Source organism: Jaculus jaculus, chromosome 5, assembly GCF_020740685.1.
Source record: "Jaculus jaculus isolate mJacJac1 chromosome 5, mJacJac1.mat.Y.cur, whole genome shotgun sequence".
In the NCBI taxonomy this organism is placed as follows: domain Eukaryota; kingdom Metazoa; phylum Chordata; class Mammalia; order Rodentia; family Dipodidae; genus Jaculus; species Jaculus jaculus.
The window spans coordinates 49197068-49212058 of NC_059106.1; the positions used below are offsets into that span (position 1 = coordinate 49197068).

Here is a 14991-nt window from a genome sequence, read left to right on the forward strand (position 1 = left end):
CTCCTTTTTCTAATAAAAATAAAACAGAATAAGACACAGAGCATAAAGAAAAACTCCAAATAATTCTTAAAAATTCCTTAGACCAGCCAACATGGTGATACACGCCTTTAATCCCAGCAGTCAGAATGCAGAGGTAGGAGGATCCTCGTAAGTTCAAGGCCACCCTGAGCCTACATAGTGAATTCCAGGTCAGCCTAGGCTACAGTGAGACCCTACCTTGAAACCCCCGCCCTCCCAAAAAAGTTCCTCAGACCATGAATATCTGGGCTGTAAATTCAAGGATTAAACTCTAGTTTCTCTTTCAAGTTCACACTCTCCCTGGGACACTCTTTCCCTGGGACAGTGGGGAAAGGGCCTATCTAGAAAATGGCATCAGGGAAATGAGGACAAGGAAAACTAAGGTTTATTTCCACTCTCTCCTACACTTTCATTTTTACCCAAATTCTCAAGATGAAACTGTCCAAGTCACGAGCCAGTGATGTCATTGTGCCACCCTCTTCAGAGCCAAAGAGGCTAGGCTGCCACACAATGGTGACAAAAACAGTGTTTGGGGGCTAGAGGGATGGCTTAATAGTTAAGGTGTTTTCCCGCAAAGCCAAAGGACCCAGGTTCGATTCCCCAGGACCCACATTAACCAGATGCACAAGGGGGCACATGTGTCTGGAGTTCATCTGCAGTGTCTGGAGGCCCTGGTGTGCCTATTCTCTCTCCCCCCCCCACCCTCTTTCTCTGTCAAATAAATAAATAAATAAAAGAAAAACACGTGTTTGGAACCCTGTGAACAGTGAGAGACTGGGTGAGGAAGGGAACAGTCAGGGACTCCTGACCCACCAACTACACCCATGGGAGGCTGAGCTTCCACTTAACACAATCACTTACCCCCACCGCAGGCCTGGATGAAGAACAGCTTGGGCTTCCCTCCAAGGCTGGGACAGCTGGTCCCATTGAAGATGTTCACAATTTTCTCGACGGACACTGGACAACCATCCGTGCCATAGACGGCACCTGGGAACTGGAGGTGGCTGGCCTAGAAGACCAAGAATCCTGGTTATAAATCAACGCCTTGGGGTAGGAACCTAGTGACCTGTCCCAAAGCTTGGTGGGGTACCCCACTTCCAGAAGGCCTCAGTAGGCAGAGATACCAGACTAACTGATGTCATCCATACTCCCTGATTTCATTTGCAGTGGCAAGAAGCCCTGGAGCATCCACACTCCGACTGGTCAGCCTCTGTTCTAGAGTTCCCAAACTCACGTGCCTGTGGGAGCCAGCTGGCCTAAGAGGACAGGCTGGCTGTGTGTGGACTAGGCATTCTCACAGTAGGCTCCCAAACCAGCATCAGCCAGAGGAACTTTCACAAAATGCAAATTCCCAGGCCCCATCTAGCCCTCCAAAAACAACAGTCTGGTCCTCTGGCCCCTCTGAGGGAGCCAAGCACTGAGAAGCCCACTCTGAACCAATTTCGCTCAAATTTCCCATTCTCAGAACCATGTAAGGACCTTGTCAAAGTGCGAACTGAACGCAGAGGCCTGTGAAGGGGCCTCTCACAAACTCCCATGTGATGCCACACTATGGGGAAAGGACCAAAGAGACATCCCCTGTCGGTGACAGGAGGATTGGCTACACAGGTCAGACCTTGGGGTTTTTTGCAAGGGACAGTGAAACCCTGATTTTTGTGTGAAATTTGTCAAGGTTGTTGTTTTGTTTTGTTTTGTTTTTAAACATGTTTAGGGCTGGAGAGATGGCTTAGCAGTTAAGGCATTTAACTGCAAAGCCAAAAGACCCCAGTTCAATTCCCCAGGACTCATGTAAAGTCAGATGCATAAAGTGGCACATGCATTTGGAGTTCATTTACAAGAGGGAAGGAGGGAGAGAGAGACAGAGAGAGAGAATGAGTGCACTAGGGCCTCCAGCCACTGCAAACGAACTCCAGACGCGTGCGCCCCCTTGTTTGCAGTGGCAAGAGGCCCTGGTGTGCCCATTCTCCCTCTCTCTAATAAATAAATAAATGTTTTTAAAAACTATTTATATTTATTTATTTATTTATTTGAGAGACAGTGAGAGAATAAAGACACAGAAAATAAAGAGAATGGGCGCACCAGGGCCTCCAGACACTGCAAACAAACTCCAGACGCATGCACCACCTTGTGCATCTGGCTTACGTGGGTCCTGGGGAATCAAACTAGGGTCCTTTGGCTTTGCAGGAAAGCGCCTTCTCTCCAAGCCATCTCCCCAGCCCGAAATCTGTCAGTTTTGAAAACAATGTGGAGATATAAAGAATCTCCAGGCCTTCAGCTTGTGGCTGGGGGTCTGTCCAACCCCACAACTTAAAAGCTGAGGAATCTGAGGCCTGTACAGACCTAGGGGCCACAACAGGCCAATGTTACCAGTGGCTGAGCCCTGAGTTGACCCCAATGCCTTGAGTACCATCCAGCAGCAAAGGCCTGGAACACGCTTAAAGGGCAGAGCAGGAGGGGAAAACTCACACACGAAGTAGTACACAGGGCTCTGAACAAAAGGCAGAGGGGCGCTGTGGTGGTTTGATTCAGGTGTCCCCCATAAACTTAGGTGTTGTAAATGCTAGCTCCCCAGCTGATGGATATTTGGGAATTAATGCCTTCTGCAGGGAGTGTATTGTTGGGGGCGGGCTTATGGGCTTTATAGCCAGTTTCCCCTTGCCAGTGTTTGGCACACCCTCCTGTTGCTGTGGTCCATCTTCTGTTGGCCAGGGGGTGATGTCCACCCTCTGCTCATGCCATCGTTTTCCCCTGCCATCGTGGAGCTTCCCCTCGAGCCTGTAAGCCAAATAAACCTCTTTTTCCCAGAAGCTACTCTTGGTTGGGTGATTTCTACCAGCAATGCAAACCGGACTGCAACAGTAAAGTGGTACCGAGGAGTGGGATTGCTGCTAGACACCTGACTGTGTGGATTTGCCTTTTGGAGCTGATTTTCAAGAGGAATGTGGGAGGATTTGAAACCTTGGCCTAAGAGATGCCTTGCAGTGCTGTAAGTACAGCTTGATGGTCTATCCTGGTCAGAGCTGAAAGACCTGAAGGCAGTAAGAACTATGGACTGTGAGGTTTGGCTTATGAGGGTGACAAAGAGCTGTGCCTGGACTGAGCTAGCAGTTTGTGTGAGAAGCTTGCTCTTATGCCCATGTCCTGAGAAGTTGTGCAGGGTTGCTTTGCGTAGAAACGAACTGGTGTGTCCAGAGGGATATGGCACAGAAAGGAAAATCTTTGGGTGAACTCTTGCCCGTTCAGCTGCAACTGAGAGATTACAACCTTTGAGACTGGGCTAGCTGACCTGCGCTAGGGCAACAAGAAGAATGTCAACTGTTTTGAAGGGGCCTGAGTGCTCAAGGAGTGTCCTGTTCTTCAAAGTCTGCTTTAACCCCCCCTGGATTAACAAATTGGCACCCTACCTGGTATTGTGGAGTATAAGAAATGCTGGAAAGAGGGTCATTGAGTTTGCAACACGGTCTTGTGTTTTGGAAATGGCCATGGGCAGTGTGAAGCAGGTTTACTGGTTGCCTGCATAGAGACCCCATGGGGCCATGAGGATGAACCGTGGCTTGCAGTGGAGACCCAGTGGAGATGCCGGGACCATGAGATGGCTGCCGAGGAGCTGCCGGCCCCGATGAAGTTTCCCAGGACTGTGAGTAGCCTAGCTGGAGGGGCGGAATTGGAATGCCAGAGACTTGTTGCTGGTTAGAATTATCAGACTTGAAGACTTGTCACTGGCTAGAGTTGCTGGACTTGAAGCTACAGAGTTTGATGTTTGCCCTGGTTGTTTTAAATCGTGTATTGGTTGAATGTTTCTTTGCTATGCCCAATGCCATCTATTGCAGTGTGAATATTTATTCTGTGCCATTCTGGGTTTTTTGAGGTTATATTTTGGTAGTATGGCTCAGTTAAAAGATCTTGAACTATGGGGATGTATGAACATCATTGGGATTGATTAAAAACTATGGGGACTTTTAAAATGAGATGAATACATTGCATTTTACATCATGTATGATTATCAGTTTATGGGGGCCAGGGGCGGAATGTGGTGGTTTGACTCAGGTGTCCCCCATAAACTTAGGTGTTGCAAATGCTAGCTCCTCAGCTGATGGATATTTGGGAATTAATGCCTTCTGCAGGGAGTGTATTGTTGGGGGCGGGCTTATGGGCTTTATAGCCAGTTTCCCCTTGCCAGTGTTTGGCACACCCTCCTGTTGCTGTGGTCCATCTTCTATTGGCCAGGGGGTGATGTCCACCCTCTGCTCATGCCATCGTTTTCCCCTGCCATCGTGGAGCTTCCCCTCGAGCCTGTAAGCCAAATACACCTCTTTTTCCCAGAAGCTACTCTTGGTTGGGTGATTTCTACCAGCAATGCAAACCGGACTGCAACAGGCGCTTTGTGAGAAAAACTTGCCTCCTCCCTCCCTGTCCTGGAAAGGCCACCCCCACCCCCACCCCCCACCCAGGAAGGCACATGCAGCTGTTCAGGGGACCCAAGGACACAGCAGGAAGGGGACAGGACCTCACTGTCCTCTTCCCCAAAGCCAAGGAAGGGATGGGGTTCTTCAGGGTCTTGAGGAGCAGGAACGGAGGGGAGGCACCTACCTGACAGCCATGAGACAGGATGACCACCACAAAGCAGTCCAGGGCACGGTGGTCCCGCTGGGCCATCTCAGCCAAAGCCAGGATCATTTTCTGTAAGGGAAGGCTGCAGGTGAGGCAGGGTCACTAGCGGCGTTCCGTCCTGCATCCCCACTGAAGGCCAGAGCACAGCAACCTCCTGGACCCTAAATACTGAAGTCATGCTGGTCACGACAGTCACAATGGCACCATCTGCAGGGAAAGGTGGCCATGCTTGGACACAGGTCATTGAGTTCCAGTGATCCAACGAGGGGACTTATTCTTGCTCTCCAGACAGGGAAAGCGAGGCACAACAGGCACAGAGAGCCAGCCGGAGTCTGATGCCTGTTCCTGTAACTGGCTGGGCCTGCCTGCCCCCTCCCATGGTCCTACAGAGGTAGGGCATGGTCCCCTAGGCCCCGGCAGTGAGCGTACCTTGGCAGTCAGGTCACACTTGACCTCTACCGTGAAGTGCAGGCGGCAGAAGCGCTGTTGCAGCTTCTGGCAGTCAATGTTGGAGCCGGTGCGCGTGCCGAGCCCCGACGCTGGGCTGAAGGTCGTGTTGTTAATGATGAGGCAGTGGCCGCAGGGGTCCGCGTCTAGGACGTATGCCTGTCCAAGGACACATTTCCAGTGTATCCCAGGGCTTGGTACACTCCTCAGGAGAGGAAGTCACCCCCAGGTCTCGCTTGTGTGGCTGAATCTGGAGAGACGGCATAGGACAGTGGGTCTACCCTCCCACTGCGGGAAGTGTGGGGCTCCCACCCAGGGTGTGAGTGCTGGCTGCGCGCCTGTATCCTGGAAAGCTGGCTCCTGGTTCAGTGTCCATGGGATGGAGCTGCTGGCTGAGAAATTCCACAACCCAGCCAGGTACGGTGGCTCACAAGTGTGAGGCCAGCCCGGGCTACAGAGAGTTCTAGACTAGCCTAAGCTGCACAGTAAGACCTTGTTTCAAAAAAATTGAGGCTGGAGAGATGGCTTAGCGGTTAAGGCACTTGCCTGCAAAGCCAGAGGACCTCGGTTCAATTTCCCAGGACCATATAAGCCAGATGTACAAGGCAGTGCATGCATCTGGAGTTTGTTTGCAGTGACAGGAGGCCCTGGCACACCAGTTCTCTCCTTCCCTCTCTCTCTCTCTGTCTGTCTCCCTCTCTCAAATAAATAAATAAAATATTTTTTAAAAAATTAAGAGCAAAAAAAATTCTGGGAGTGGTGGCGCACACCTTTAATCCCAGCACTTGGGATGATCACTGTGAGTTCAAGGCCACCCTGAGACTACATAGTGAATTCCATGTCAGCCTGGGTTAGAGCAAGACCCTATTTCAAAAAAGAAAAAAGAAAAGAAAAAACACAAAAAAGAAATAAGTAAAATGAATTTTTTAAATTTTTTTGTTATTTATTTATTTATTTGAGAGCGACAGAGAGAAAGAGGCAGAGAGAGAGAGAGAGAATGGGCGCACTAGGGCCTCCAGCCACTGCAAACGAACTCCAGATGCCTGTGCCCCCTTGTGCATCTGGCTAACGTAGGTCCTGAAGAGTTGAGTCTTGAACCGGGGTCTTTAGGCTTCACAGGCAAGCGATTAACCGCTAAGCCATCTTGCCAGCCCTCAAATGAAATTTTAAAATCCTTCTCAGGAAGAATTTCTTTTGCTTGGATGCTTTCTTGCTTTGCTAGCCTGGAACTATGGAGGGAGATCCAAGTCAGGGCTAGAGACCCTACCTATCTCAAAAAAAAAAAAAAAAAAAAAAAAAACCCTCTCTCTCTCCCTCTATGTGTGTGTGTGTATATATATACACATATACATATATATACGTACACAGAGATTTTTTTCTATAAATTTTCAAGGTAGGGTTTTACTCTAGCTCAGGCTGACCTGGAATCCACTATGTAGTCTGAGGCTGACCTCAAACTCATGGTGATCCTCCTACCTCTGCCTCCCGAGTGCTGGGATTAAAGGTGTGTCCCACCATGCCCAGCTTATTATTTTATTTTTTGGCAACTTCATGGTTATAGAAAATAATCCATGGTAATTCCCTCCCTATCCCCGTTTTCTCCTTTGCAACTCCACTCTCCATCATACCCCTTCCCCTTCTCAATAAGTCTCTCTTTTATTTATTTTGTTGTTATTGTTGTTTATTTTTACTTATTTATTTAAGAGCAACGGACAGAGAGAAAGAGGGAAGGAGGGAGAGAGAGACAGAGAGAGAGAATGAGTGCACTAGGGCCTCCAGCCACTGCAAACTGACTCCAGATGCATGCGCCCCCTTGTGCATCTGGCTAACGTGGGTCCTGGGGAATCGAGCCTCGAACCAGGGTCCTTAGGCTTCACAGGCAAGCGCTTAACCACTAAGCCATCTCTCCAGCCCTCTCTTTTATTTTGATTATACGCAGATTTTTTTTTTTTTAATTTAAAATTCCAGGCTGGAAAAATGGCTTAGCACGTAACAGCACTTGCCACACAAGCATGAGGGTCTCAAAGGACCTGATATGCTGAGAATCCGATCTCCAGCACCCCTGTAAAAACATGGCTGTGGCTGTGCACACCTTAAACCCAGTCCTTTGGGGGCCAGTGACAGGAGAATCACTGGAAATCACTGGTCATCCATTTTGGCCAAAAATCCAGCAGCTCCAGGTTCAGTGAGAGACTCCATCTCAAGAAGACAATGCAGAAGAACGACCAAGGAGGGCACCCAGGGTTCTGCTCTGGCCTCCGCTCACATGTGCCCACGCCACACATCTGCACACACACATGTGCATACGCTGTACATACTCATGCCGCATATACACACACACACAAAAAAAAAAATCCAATAATCACCAGGCATGGTTCACACGCCTTTAATCCCAGTACTCGGGAGGCAGAGGTAGGAGGATTGCCGTGAGTTCGAGGCTACCCTACGATTACATAGTGAATTCCAAGTCAGCCTGGTCTAGAGTGAGACCCTACCTCACAAAAACAAACAAACAAAAAAAACTCAACAATCCAAACATGTTCACCCCCAAAAGACACCCCATGCCGCGCAGCCCAGTGGCTCTGACTCCTTTCTCCTGCACGTGGCTCCACAGGGTACAAGGTTTCATCACCAGGGACTGCAGCTGAGCTTGGGGTGGCACCAGGAAGCCACACAAAACACACACGGGAAGGAGAGTCTGACGTGGGGGGACACCTGCCCCTTAGTAGGTCTGAGTCCTGGCTGGGGTCACAAGCTGTGGAGGGTGAAGGAGCTCCTTTCACTCCTAACTCAACCACAGGAAAGTGGGGGGAAAGGCAGATACAAATCACCCAAACACTCACCAGGTCAGCATTTCCCTTCAAGCTCTCCGGAGCACCTACAGACAGAGAAGAGGAAAGCATGGATGTTGGGGCTCACTAGGGAAAGGCTGATGGGTTGTGAGGGCACCCCTATAACACAAAGTGGAGCAGGGACTGGGGGAGCACCAGGCCCTGCTGGCAGGAGATCAATCCCCACCTCCACCATGGAGGACTGTCTAGAAGTTGCCAACGAAGTTAAACACACACCTCCCCTCTTGAAAAGACTTGGCCAAGCATGCTCACGGAAGTCGTATTCAAAAGCTCCGCATGGGAGCTGGAGGGATAGCTTAGCAGTTAGGGCTCTTGCCTGCGAAGCCCAGTTCAATTCCCCAGAACCCACATAAGTCAGATGCACAAGGTGACGCATGCATCTGGAGTTTGTTTGCAATGGCTGGAGGCCCTGGCACGCCCATTCTTTCTCTCTCCCTAATAAATAAATAAATAAATAAGATAAAACATTTTTAAAAACTCTACATCGAAATCAATCACTCGAACAAGTTCATGGCTTGGGATACAGCCACCCAGGGCACAATGTGAAAAGGAATTGGCTACTGACACATGCAATGCCAAAGGAAACCACAGGGCACAGATAACAGGACCTCAGATATGCCCAAACAGGTTCTGAACTTGGCAATCCTTCTACTCATTTTCCAAGTACTAGAATGACAGGTCCACTCCACCATACTCCGTTTCTTTTCTTTTCTTTTCTTTTTCCAGTACTAGGGCTTTGTACATGCTAAGCAAGGACTCTACCCCTACATTCCCAGCATATTTCCCTTTTGAAACAAGAGCACAGTGGCTGCCTCTCAGCTACAGTGCAGCTTCCTGATACACACAACAGTGCCACTCATGACTTAAAGCAGGCCTGGGCCCTAGCTGGGAATTAATGCTTTTGTCAACTTAAAATCCACACTAGAAAACGGGCTACATAGCAAGTTCGAAGACCGTCCAGCCTACACTGCAAGACCATCTCAAAAACACACAAATAATGTTACACTACTGACCTTCCAGGCAAGACGTGCCCACCTGTGTGATAGTGGCATGACTGTTACAGAGGTAACCAACTACTTTCTTCTTTTTTTTTTTTTTTGGTTTTTCGAGGTAGGATCTCACTCTGGTCCAGGCTGACCTGGAATTAACTCTGTCATCTCAGGGTGGCCTTGAACTCATGGCAATCCTCCTACCTCTGCCTCCCGAGTGCTGGGATTAAAGGCGTGCGCCACCACGCCCGGCTTCCAACTACTTTCTGATAAAATCCGAGGCCTGCTCCACAGGAGGAAAGGCACATCTGGTACTGTAAGCCTGGTCAAGAGCCCGCGGCTGGGGAGGTCATAAGCTCTAATGCAAAATCTACTTCTGTTATTTTGCTAGATGGACATGAGGGGCCTGTCAATGTGCCTTCTAAATATTTATGTTTATGCCAAGATGACAGGCGGATTGCCACGCCCACCAGCATTTCTGTGGGTGCTGATACACTAACTTACACAGCAAGTGCTTTGTTGACTGAGCTATCTCCCTAGCCCCTCAAATTCTTTTTTTGTTTGTTTGTTTTTATTATTTACTTACTTGAGAGCGACAGACAGAGAGAGAAAGAGGCAGAGAGAGAGAATGGACCAGCCAGGGCCTCCAGCCACTGCAAACAAACTCCCGATACATGCACCCCCTTGTGCATCTGGCTTACATGGATCCTGGGGAATCAACACTCGAACTGAGGTCCTTAGGCCTCACAGGCAAGCACTTAACTGTTAAGCCATCTCTCCAGCCCCCCCCCGAAAAAAAATTCTTCTTTATTATTGTGAATGACTGTCCTGTGCTGGGCAGAAGCTCTACCACTCGGCTACACTCCGATAGGTGCCCTGCACATCAGAGGGTACTCAGCAGCATCCCTACCTCTACCACTAGATGCCAGTGCCACCCATCTGCCTGTAGCCAAACATATCTCTATACACCAGCAAGTGTCTCCAGAGAGGAGTCACCCCAGGTGAGAAACACTCACCTACAGCACCTCTCCTGAACAAGGCTCTGCCAGCCCTGCTTTTGTGTGCCCAGGTCCCCCCCACCCACACACACACTGCCACCCACTTGCATGACCACAGAACTCTTCTCTGGTCACCATGAAACCTTCCTTGGCAAACATTTCTGGATAGTATTCCCGAGCCTCATGCCAGCACTTAAAAATGGTGGACAGGGCCGGGGGCATGGTAGTGCACATCTTTAATCCCAGCATTTGGAAGGCTGAGGTAGGAGGATTGTTGTGAGTTCGAGACCACCCTGAGACTCCATAGTGAATTCCAGGTCAGCCTGGGCTACAGTGAGACCCTACCTTGAACCCCCCCCACACACACACACAAAAAGAACGAACTATATAAAAATGGCAGGTGAAAGATGCCAATCTCAACAGAGCTCATAAGGTGGGATTTCATTTACACTGATGTTCAAAGACAAATCAAAAGGGAGTTACGGAGATGGCTCGGTAGTTAAAGGCACTTGCTTGCAAAGCCTGGGGGTCTAGGTTCAATTCCCTAGCACCTATGTAAAGCCAGACGCACAAAGTGGTGCATGCATCTGGAGTTTATTTGCAGAAGTAGGACACTCTGACAAACCCATTCATTCTATCTCATTCTCTCTCTCTAATAAGTATTTAGAAAAAAGAAAAAAGATAAGCACAGGATAGGATGGTGGTGGAAAGTGGAACTGTGGTTATCTCAGGTCAGGGGATGGGGCCTGACTGAACAGAAGTGTCCTAGCTAGCATCCAGGGCTGTCGTGTGTCGGTACAGGTGGCGGCTACTTGTGTGGAATCCAGCTATACTCTAGGAATTTGTGTATTTTACTCTGCACTGAAGCCTTGTGACCTCAGATAACTTACTTCACCTTCTTGGGCCTCCATTTCCTCACAGGGTCAAGTCTAATGATACCTGCTTTGCAGGCTTACTAGGTAAGAAGAAGGTAAGTGGGCTGGAGAGATGGCTTAGCGGTTAAACGCTTGCCTGTGAAGCCTAAGGACCCCGGTTCGAGGCTCGGTTCCCCAGGTCCCACGTTAGCTAGATGCACAAGGGGGCACACGCATCTGGAGTTTGTTTGCAGAGGCTGGAAGCCCTGGCGCGCCCATTCTCTCTCTCTCCCTCTATCTGTCTTTCTCTCTGTGTCTGTTGCTCTCAAGTAAATAAATAAATAAATATTTAAAAAAATAAAAAATAAATAAAAAAAAGAAGAAGGTAAGCGTACACACCATGAGATAGATATACAGGGCAGACTCCTAGCAAACAGAACCCTTCTCCCCAGCTACCTTGCCACAGGCATGGGCTAGTTCAGCCACCCAATAAAATCCAAAAGGCAAACCCTGAAAAATCAGCTTCTTCCAGAAACACTCACAGAAACCAGACATACCCAAAACAGATTTGGACACTTGCTTTACAGAGGACGGGCTGCCAAAATTATATCTGAAAACTTACTAGAATACTCCACCCACCCCTGATGATTCCGAGCCTTAGTCCATCCAGTTGTCCCATGGTCACACCCCCATGGACACTCATCATGCCCACCCACCAGCAATTCTCTCAATACTCACATACATCACGGACTGTTCCAGAACCAAAGTCCACTGGCCTGGGCGTTTGTGATCTGAGCACCTCTGGCCTGAACTGAGCAGGCCTGTGCTGTTCAGGCCCCAGGACCGCAGAGGTGAGGTTTCCCAAGGCCTGCTCCGACGGATCCAGCTTTATCACTCTTGGCTCCCTTGGTTCAAGGCCCGTTGGTCTCAGGACCACAGGTACCAGGTCTAAGGGTCTGATGGCCTCTGGGTCCTGCTTGGCTTCTTGCCGACTGGTTTGCAAGAATGAAGACAACACAACCTGGCCCGTGTCCTCCAAGCAGGAGATGAACAGAGGAAGGGCCTGCCTCCCTCGGGTCTCGAGATCTGTGACAAGCTGCCTGGCCTGATCCCGCCGAGACCCAGAGCCTGCCCGCTGTTAGGACAGAAAGACCAGACACTCATTACTGGGCGCTTTCCCATGAATCTCCCCCTAGCCCCCACTTCCCATCTAGTACAAGAGACAAGGGAGCATGTGTGCAACTATGCTGGGCACATGCCCCGCTGCAGCCTTTGCCCGACTGTGCAGCATTTCAAAGACATTTACAGTGTATGCATCACTGTGACAAGTGCTGAAAATATATGGCAAACAAAGTTGGCCCTCAAGCTGCAGGTGTCTGGTAGGGAGAAGGAGCAGACACAGGAGGGAGACAAGAGCCAATAGCCTATGATGTAGGGCTGGCAGGAAACGGAACCCCCCAGCTCAGCCCAAGGGTCAGAAAAGACCCCAAAAGAGGACACCTTGGCTGACACCCCAAAGATGATGAGGAAGGGAATAAATTTCACAGAAATGAAAGGGAAGTGGGTAATGATGAGGCCTTTTTAGGGCTCACGTGTGTAATACTAGCACTTGGAGACTAAGGTAGGAGAATTGCTCTGAGTTCAAAGCCAGCCTGGGGTACAAAGCAAGCGCCTATTCAAAAAGAAAAGAAAAGAAACTTAAACTGGCTGCAGATATAGTTCAATGGCAGGGTGCTTGTCTAGCATGTACAAGTCCCTGGGTTTAACCTCAAATAGAAAAGAGAAAGAGAAATTTGGAAAAGGGAAGGACTGGGAAGATGGCTTAGCGGTTAAGATGGAGGGAAGGGGAAAGAGAGAAAGCAGAAGGGGAAGAGACTGGAAGGGAGAAGACAATTTTTTCCTGAGAGCTCGGATAAAACTGCCAAAGGAGAGGAAGACGGACCAAGAGAGCCTGAGCTAGAGTGAGACCCTGCCTCGCAAAACAAAAACAAAACAAAAAACCCTCTAATATTTGACTTTATTCTTTTCTGTTACTGCATCAAATCCCTTCGTTTCCAAAATCCCTTACAAAACCTACAACTTACACATAAGGGCCAAGCAAAAATACGGGGAGCACAGGTCCTTTACTCTGCCTGGCACCGCACAGCTTCACATCCATGGCCTCTCTTAGCCCTTAGGACAGGACTACTGATGCCCCGCTTCACCGCCCAGGAAACCGAGTCTCAAAGCAAGATAAGCGACACCAGGACCCAACGTCGGTTCCGATGGACAATAAAGTGGGCTCAATACCGGAAGATGGGGATCCTACGCCAAGGCGCGGGCAAAGAGAGGCTGGGAACACGACCCTCACGGCCCTCCGCTCCCCCAGCGACCTGCAAGTCTGCGTGCCACGGGGCGGCGGGGGGCGGGGGGCAGAGGCCGCGGGGCGCACCTGAATGTCCTCGATCATGTCGGGCGTGAAGAGCTCCCGGTGCAGCAGAGCGTCCCAGAGCGGGGCCACCTGCAGCTCGCGCACCAGACGCACTCGGCAGCGACGCAGGAGCTGGCGGTCCGCTTCGTCCATGGCGGCCCGACCTGGAGACCCCCGGATTCCGTCCGCTTCCGGGCTTCGGGGCCGCGATCCGCCCACCCCCCCCCAGGGTCCCGCCCCAGGCCCGTGCTCCGCCCCCGCCTGAGGTTCCGGACCCGCCCCCGCATCGCTCCTTGCCTGGGATCTCACGCTGGCTCCCCAGCCGCCTCCACGCGCACTCCGCCAGTCCGCCCCCCGACCGCGCCCAGGCCCCACCCCGCGCCGCTGCCCCGCCCCGGGACACGGCCCTCTCCGGAGCGCTCAGGCCCCGGCCCCAAGGCCAGTCCTGTGGCCTCTGTCCGGCTCTCACGCCCCGCGCCCGGGGTCCCCACCTGCTCTTCCCCCGAAGCCCGCGCTCCGTGCCCTGCGCTCGCGCCCCACCGCCTTTGCGCGTGCGAGGAGCGATTGCGGCCCATCTCTTCCCCCCTGCTGCGGACTGCCTAGCCAGAATTGGCAGTGACCTTCCATGCCTGGAAGCGCAGTCGGCCACTTCACTCAAGCCCCCTTTCTCCCACCCCCCACGCGCAGGGCTTTCTTCTAGCCCCTTCCCCTTGCAGGCAGGACGTCCTTAAGTCATCCCCCACCGCCCTCCGTACGTACACACATTTCCATTTCCCTTCTGTCCTCTCCCTCCATAGCACCGCGGTAGAAATCTAATCCTCCGGGGCTGGAGAGATGGCTTGGTGTTTAACGCCCTGGTTCGATTCCCCAGTACACATGTAAACCAGATGCACAAGGTGGCACAAGCGTCTGGAGTTCGTTTGTAGTGGCTAGAGGCCCTGGCACGCCCATTCTCACTCTCAAGTAAGTAAATAAATAATTTTTAAAAAAATAAAAAATAGGGGTGGAGGGATGGCTTGGCGGTTAAGGTGTTTGCCTGCAAAGCCAAAGGGCGGAGGTTCAATTCCCCAGGACCCACGTTAGCCAGATGCACAAGGGGGCGCATGCATCTGGAGTTCCTTGGCAATGGCTGGAGGCCTTGGCACGCCCATTCCCTCCCTCCCTCCTTCCCTCCCTCTCTCTCTCTCTCTCTCTCTCTCTCTCTCTCTCGCCCTCTTTCTCTATCAAAAATAAATAAATAAAAATAAATAAATTTTTTTTAAAAATTAAAAAATAAATCTAGTCTTTCAAACGCCCATTTTCACATTTCAAAAGTAACTGCTGGGCGTGGTGGCACACGCACTGGGGAAGCATAGGTAGGAAGATCACTGTGAGTTCAAGGCCACCCATGAAACTGCATAGGGAATTCCAGGTCAGCCTGGACTACAGTAAAACCCTACCTCAAAAAACAAAAGACAAGATTATGATAAATGTTTTAATTTGCTATGTGATTCTGGAAACAGGCAATGTTTCTTAAAATAGAATGAGCATTCCCTGTGAGCAGCTGAAGTTGATTATATAGACAGGTAGGCAGGGAAAGTAGAAGCGCATTGGCTATTTCAAAGCAAACGAGACTAAAACTAGACCATTTGGAGATCTGGCTGTAATCTCTTATACCTAATTTCTCAGCAGGTCGTATAACCTAGTTTTGTAACTTTAAGATGTGTGACTCCATATTGGTCCTTGGGGACCTAGTGCGATAGCTCAGTCCAAAACAACCAACTCCTTTATGTTTAGAGGCTTTTCGTTTTATTTTTAAACATTTTAGGTGTG

The 14991-nt window shown here is 50.3% G+C and overlaps 1 protein-coding gene across 1 annotated transcript in view; it reads right to left on the reverse strand.

Moving 5' to 3' along the window:
* Positions 1-13376, reverse strand: part of Casp9 (caspase 9) — a 17745-nt gene extending 4369 nt beyond the window's left edge. The window contains exons 1-6 of the mRNA XM_045149082.1: positions 13201-13376; positions 11508-11904; positions 7920-7954; positions 5059-5235; positions 4609-4698; positions 880-1027 (exon numbers count right to left, since the gene is read on the reverse strand). Coding sequence (XP_045005017.1) covers positions 880-1027; positions 4609-4698; positions 5059-5235; positions 7920-7954; positions 11508-11904; positions 13201-13332 — 979 coding nt within the window. The 5' untranslated portion in view covers positions 13333-13376. The remainder of the gene's footprint in view (positions 1-879; positions 1028-4608; positions 4699-5058; positions 5236-7919; positions 7955-11507; positions 11905-13200) is intronic.
* Positions 13377-14991: the final 1615 nt, after the last annotated feature.